General features: G+C 37.4%; 1 protein-coding gene across 2 annotated transcripts in view; it reads left to right on the top strand.

Annotated features, from left to right (window-relative positions):
- Positions 1-449: 449 nt before the first annotated feature.
- The window catches only part of LOC107673003 (zinc-binding protein A33-like), an 8,280-nt gene continuing 1,759 nt past the window's right edge, over positions 450-6,970 (top strand). For both annotated transcript variants that reach the window (XR_001632366.1, XM_016466403.1), the window contains exons 1-5: positions 450-1,084; positions 3,315-3,410; positions 3,524-3,757; positions 4,946-5,037; positions 5,123-5,238. Coding sequence is in view for 1 of the 2 variants with exons in the window: in XM_016466403.1 (XP_016321889.1) it covers positions 638-1,084; positions 3,315-3,410; positions 3,524-3,757; positions 4,946-5,037; positions 5,123-5,238 (985 nt within the window). In the remaining variant the exon portion in view is untranslated. The remainder of the gene's footprint in view (positions 1,085-3,314; positions 3,411-3,523; positions 3,758-4,945; positions 5,038-5,122; positions 5,239-6,970) is intronic.

Genomic DNA, 6,970 nt, shown 5'->3' on the forward strand with positions numbered 1-6,970 from the left:
TATATAGTAATAACATTTCACAGTATTACTGTTTTTACTGTATTTTTGATCAAATATTTCATGTCTCATTATACCAAACTATAAAAGAGAACTATTTCAGTAAATGAATAAAAATAATACAGGGAGTTTACTGTGTTGACCATTACAGTAACTAAGACACTAATTATAGTGATGACAGCAGTATGGGTGAGCTGCCCCTGCTTGTATTATATGCACATGTGATCATCCAACCACCTGTTGATTCCCTCCATATCAGACAGAAGGTCAAATCTGACTTTGGTAATATGAGCTATTCTAAATGAACAAGTCCTGTTGGTAGAATCAGTGAGACTGTAATTTAAATGTGTTTGAGGGCAGTGGCACGATTTATCGGGGGAAGTTCTTCTGTGCGGGGAGTCATATGGCTCCCTTTATTTAGCACACTAGGATAAACATGTGCTAGTCAAGTAAGGGCAGAGGAAGATCTCCCAAACACACTCCTGCCCCTGCACATGTGGTAGACATGTGTTGTCATTTGTCTCCGCAGCTGTTGGGACAACACCTCATATCTAAACCCCCCGTGCCAGTGAGTGTTTGGGACATTTAGGGGACACAAGCAGCATTTTGTCAGCCGACGTATTTCAAACAAGTAGTTGTAATGGATTCTCAGCTGTCGAAACAGATCCAGTGTTCGGTGTGTTTGGGGGACTTCACAGATCCGGTGAGCCTGCTGTGCGACCACACGTTCTGCCGACAGTGTATCAGCAATCATTCCCAAAGCTGCCGCCTGAAATTGTGTCCGGAATGCAGACGGCCCTATACCATGTGGGACCTCCGGTCCAACCGAGTCCTGCGGAATATGGTGACTGCCGTGAGGGAACACTTGAGCGAGCAGCAGGCCCTCAGGGACATGGATGTAGCGGCTTGTGGAGCAGGCGCGAGAGTGTTTGAGGAACCAGAGAAGCTGGTGTGTTCAGATCATCAGGAGAGACTCAAGCTGTTTTGTGAGACGGATCAGAAACTGGTGTGTCTGATCTGTAGGGACGGTGAGAATCATCAGGGACACACGTTCAAACCTGTGGAGGAGGCAGCAGAGCCCCGAAAGGTCAGTGAGGACTGAAACGTCACAAACTGTAGATACCTTTATAAGCCTTATGTTTGAGTTTGACACTGCTCAAATTTCAGGTCATATCCAGGTCAGAAATACGAAAGCCCAGAAGTTCAGTTGGTTTCTATTTTGAATGTATCTAATTCCACATACTGACTGAGGTTCTGTTTGGGGTCATTTTACTGTAATTTCTGCTCAACATTGAAGCATCATGTTACTTCTTCATGACTTTTAAAATCTTAAGGCTGGAACAGGCTACACAACTTGTTGCAGATGAATTTGCAGTCTGTATGAGTCGACAATAGTTGCTGAAAGTCAGAGCCACTGTACAGATTTGAGATGAATGATTTCACCGAAAATCACTTAGTGTGTGATGGGCACTGACTGACTGTAATTCCGTCCGGTCAGAGGATATCATACATGATTGATATTTTTAGCTGATTTTAAACACATTTTGTTTTCATTTGTCAAGCATCTAACAACAAGGCACATGATTCTGCATGTTTCTATGTGAGTTTATGTTCGGACTTGAAAAGTGTGTTGTTCCACATTCGATTAGTGTATGATACCCAGTTTTTCATCTTAAACCCTTTACAAAGTTGACAAGTAGGATACCTAGGGGTTTTAAAATCTGTATAAATAGTGCTCAGTCGAAGTCTGACATGAAGTGTATTCCAGCCTTAATTAGAAGAACTGGTCAGAAATTAAAGATTCTTCAAATATAACGTTACTTATGACAAGTTACATTGTTTATGTCAAACTTTAAATAATGCAATGAATTTTCGCTTCAGATATACATTCCTGCCAGTTGTCTATCTTCATTGCCATTTTTATGTAAATAAATTTGACTAAAGATAAGATATTGACTAAAGCATTGGGTCTCTAGGATTTCAAGGATAAAAACAGTTAAAGGGGTCATATGATGCGATTTCAATTTTTCCTTTCTCTTTGGAGTGTTACAAGCTCTTGGTGCATAAAGAAGATCTGTAAAGTTGCAAAGACTAAAGTCTCAAATCCAAAGAGATATTCTTTATAAAAGTTAAGAGTCAACCACACCTACCTAAGACAGCTCGTTCTAACACGCCCCCACATACCTACGTCACTATCTTGGAAGATTTGCATAACGCCGCCCAAATGTTCACGCAAAGAAAGAAGGCGTAACTTTTATTCTCGCTTTAGTATTGTTGCTGCCGCCATGTCGTGAAGGCACTGTGTGTTTCGTTGTGAAAGCGAAACTACTTTGGGGCTCGTTGTTTGTCATTTCTCCGATCACAAATGCAGACATGGTTTTATGTTTACTCAGCGCAATGCAACGCAATGCGTAAAAAGACAGTATAAGTCATTATAATCCATAATTATGTCCCCACTGGATGCAATGAATGCCTCGTTTATAATGGGTTTTAATGTTTTTGAATCATCGCTCCGGCCTGACAGGGCATCATCACAATATGGTGAGGGGCGTAACATTTCCGTCACACGCTTGAGGTATACGGCCAATCGTAACGCACTGGATAGCTGGCCAATCACAGCACACCTTGCTTTTCATAACTATGAGCTTTGTAAAAATCGACGCGTTTCAGAAAGGCGGGTCATAGAGGAGAAACAATGATGTACAGTATGTGGAAAATAATGTGTTTTTTGAACCTTAAACCGCATAAACACATTTCATTATACCAAATACACAAAATAATGTTCTTTTTAGCAACATCATATGACCCCTTTAAGTCCTCCTCAACGGAACCTGAGGAACAAACATAAATAAAAAACAGAACAGAAACCTGTATGAGTTTCTTTCCTCTGCTGAACATAGAAGATATTTTCAAGAATGTTGGTAACCAAACAGTTGCTGGTCCCCTTTGACTTCCATAGTAAAAATAAATGCAATAATAATAAAAAAAATACAACCAAAACTGCTGGTTTTGTTACCAGCATTCTTCATGACAGAAGAAAGAAACTCAGGTTTGGAACAACTTGAGGATGAGTAAATGATGACAGAATTTTCTGTTTTGGGTGAACTATCCCTTTAATCACTATGTATGTTGAAATATTATTGCCCAACATATCAAAATGCATAATTGTACATTTAATACTTAAAGTCAGAAGTGCTCTATCCTGCTCCTCTGCAGGAAGCTGTAGATCTCTAGGAGCAGAACTGAGCAGCGCTGCTTTAAGCTAACGCATGCAATATTCATGTCAGATGCCCACAAGTCTGTCTTGTGTGTTGTAGAATTTATTATTAGAGCCTCTGAGCTTCCTGTCGAAGGAGAATGAAGAGCTGCAGGCTCTTATCAAGAAACAGACGAATGAGATCTCTAAAACTGAGGTGAAAAATACACTTCACACAAAAGAGGAAAACAGATCACACAATCCATCTAAAGACTCCATAAAGGACTATCACAGGGTTCATCACTATCTGTGATATGTTTTGTTTCTCAGGAAAGGTCTCGGCAGCTCTCTGCTCAGATCTCTGCTCAGTTTGAGGAGATGCACCAGTTTCTGAGGAAAAAGGAGGAAGAAGTGAAGAAAATGCTGGAGAAAGAAGAGAAGGATATAATAGAAAAGATGAAAAGAAACAGAGCAGAAACAGAAGAGAAACTGAATGACGGAAGAGAGAAGGAAGGGATTCTACGCTCAGTCTTTGAGACTGATCAGCCAGATGGGTTTCTGCAGGTTCAAATGAACATTTGCATTCAGCACAGTTTGTCCAATTAACTGAGTCTATCATATAGATATAATTGCAGTAGGCTACAATGAGGTCAAATCCCCCAAAAGGAAAAATGTGTTTTTCCCTGATATCAAAATATTTTTATTTTGTTATTTAAAAAAATTAATAAATTAAAAATTAAGAAGAAGTGAAGAAGTGACATGTGGCCAAGTATGGTGACCCATACTTGGAATTAGTGCTCTGCATTTAACCCATCCAAAGTGCACAGTGAACACACACACACCCGGAGCAGTGGGCAGCCATTTTTTGCTGCAGCACCCAGGGAGCAGTTGGGGGTTCAGTGCCTTGCTCAAGGGCACCTCAGTCGTGGTATTGAAGGCGGGAGAGAGCGCTGTACATTCACTCCCCCCACCTACAATCCCTGCTGGTACGCGACTCGAACCCGCAACCTTTGGGTTACGAGTCCAACTCTCTAACCATTAGGCCACAACTTCCCCTAGTCAAAATTGATGAAGAAACATAATTAAATTAATTATACTTCTTTCTAAGAAATGGTGAAATGTTAACATGGGGACTTTTTACCCTGAATATAGTCCTTTCACTAGAATAAGAATCTTTAATTACCATGAACAAAACAAGACATTTGTTTCCAAAAAATGAAATGCATGCATATTAGTTACATATATCTGCAAAATTTAAATAGCATTATAAAACTGTATTATTATTTAGAAGAAAAAAAAAGTAAATTAATAAAAAATATATATATATATATTTAAAATCCCCAGCATATGGAACATTTAAAATATGAAATATTGGATATTAAAAAATATATTATGTATTCAATCCAATTCAATCTTTAGTCATTGCATGCAGTAACCTCAACACAGTAAGAAAAAAAATGTGAAAAAATGTATCTTTAGGGGTACAACAACTTGCCACTGCAAGTACCCTTAAAGGGGCACCTTTGTACCTTAATTTGTACTCTTAAAGGTGTATATTAGTATCTTCAAAGAATAGTTACTACTATGAACATTGAATATTGAGAGTGAAAAAGCAGTTTTAAGAATGTGATTTTTTGAGAGTAGGAAAAAAAAGTACATAATTGTTGCATATAAATCTAACACTAGGTTATTCATAGCTGCTGTTCTCTAAATGATAACTATGTTCTTTGTCTGGTTCTACTTCTCCTATAGTGGTGGACTGAGAAAGGGCTGGAATTTGTCGAAGAGATGAAAGAAAAAGAAAGCTGCTGTGAAAATAATGACATTGCTGCTCAAACAACCAAGTAGTACAATATACTGCAATGCTTCAGATAACCATTACCAGTGCTGTAAATATCTCATCAGTTACATTCATCTCCTGCATTGTAGGTTCAAATCAGCAGTGAAAAGCGTGAATTTGACACCTAATTCTCTGTTGCTTGGCCTTCATGAGACTCACTTGCAGTTTATTGTATGGAAGGAGATGCTGGGCTTTATTAAACAAGGTGAGGACATCAGATATACAAATGTGGACAATATGTAAAAGTGTATAAATGTTTATTAGGCAAAAAAACATTTAGCAAATTCACAGTATTGGTATTTGTACACTACTGGTTTCTTATGCTCACCAAGACTGCATTATTTGATTGTAAATACAGTAAAAACATATTTTTGACATATTGTGGAATTTTCTATTTGAATATGTTTTAAAATGTAATTTATTCCTGTGATGTCATGACTCCATTCTTCAGTGTCACATGATCCTTCAGAACTCATTCTAATATGCTGATTTGGTGCTCAGTTATTAATAATGTTTTTATTATCATCAGTTTTAGTTGCTTAATATTTTTGTGTAAAATGTGATACATGTTTTCAGAATTATTGTAGGTGCTCAGTTATTAATAATGTTTTTTTTTATCAATGTTAAAAACAGTTTTGCTGTTTAATATTTTTTGTGGGATCTGAGATACATGTTTTCTGGATTCTTTAATGTATAGAAAGTTGAACATCATTTATTTGAAATAGAAATCTTTGTAACATTAGAAATGTCTTCATTGTCACTTTTGATAAATGTAATGCATCTTTGCTGAATAAAAGTATTAATTTCCTTTTTTTATGTATTACAGTTCCCACATTATGTTATGCAGCACAACTAGTTTCAACACTGATTTAAAAAAAAATGTTTCTTGAGCACCAAATCAGGGTATAAGAATGATTTCTGAAGGATCGTGTGACACTGAAGACTGGAGTAATGACTGCTGAAAATTCAGCTTTACCATCACAGGAATACATTTCTAGAAATTAGGAATATACTATATTAAAGGTGACATATCATTAAAATCTGAATTTTCCAGGTTTTAAGTGCTATAATCGGGTCCCCAGTGCATCTACCAACCAAGGAAACATGAAAAAGATTAACCCAGTAACTTTGTTTTGGGAAGCCTTTTTCTGCAAACGTCTGAAAAAACAAGCGTGTTTGATTTCGCTCCCTTGGTGACGTGGCAAAGGGATCTCATTATAATATTACCGCCCCTTAATCTGTAAGTTTACACCCACGGCGCCGTTATTGTGTTTTTGCAAGCGACAACGGTGTACCAGCTCTAATGCCACGGCGAAAGTTTGAGCAAAACATGCTAACTGTTCTGTCTTTGGCTGCACAGACGAGCACAGAACACTATTTACAGTACCAAGCCTCAGAGGAGACAACAGAGCAGAGGATTTATTGATTTCTTTACTGTATATTGCTGCTGTCACACAGATCTAAAATAAACATGCGATTTATTTCAAAAAGGGGGGAGGGAGCTGCAGCTCATCTGCATTTAAAGAGACAGGCCCGAAAAAACAGCTTGTTTCTGCTTCCACTCAAAATAGGCATTTTCAAAATGATATAATAAATGATCTGTGGAGTATTTTGAGCTGAAACTTCACAGACACATTCTGGGGACACCAGAGACTTATATTACATATTGTAAAAAGGGGCCTAATATGTCAGCTTTAAGTCTTACGGATCTTCGCTAATTTTATCGTTTGTCAACCAGCTGCTGAAAAAAGTACATTCAAACTGAATTGGGGAATTACGGTAAATGCATTTAGAATTTATTTTAATTTAGGTTCTATTTAGAAAATAGAGGAGAACTATCAAGCACTTTCTCAGTAACTTAGTTTACACATTAATTTTCTTTAAAGATGGTTTCAACATTTAGTTCAAAGCCCTTTTTTTTTTTTTTTTAATTCTTT

This window comes from Sinocyclocheilus anshuiensis, unplaced genomic scaffold (assembly GCF_001515605.1).
Source record: "Sinocyclocheilus anshuiensis isolate Anshui unplaced genomic scaffold, SAMN03320099.WGS_v1.1 scaffold248, whole genome shotgun sequence".
In the NCBI taxonomy this organism is placed as follows: Eukaryota; Metazoa; Chordata; class Actinopteri; order Cypriniformes; family Cyprinidae; genus Sinocyclocheilus; species Sinocyclocheilus anshuiensis.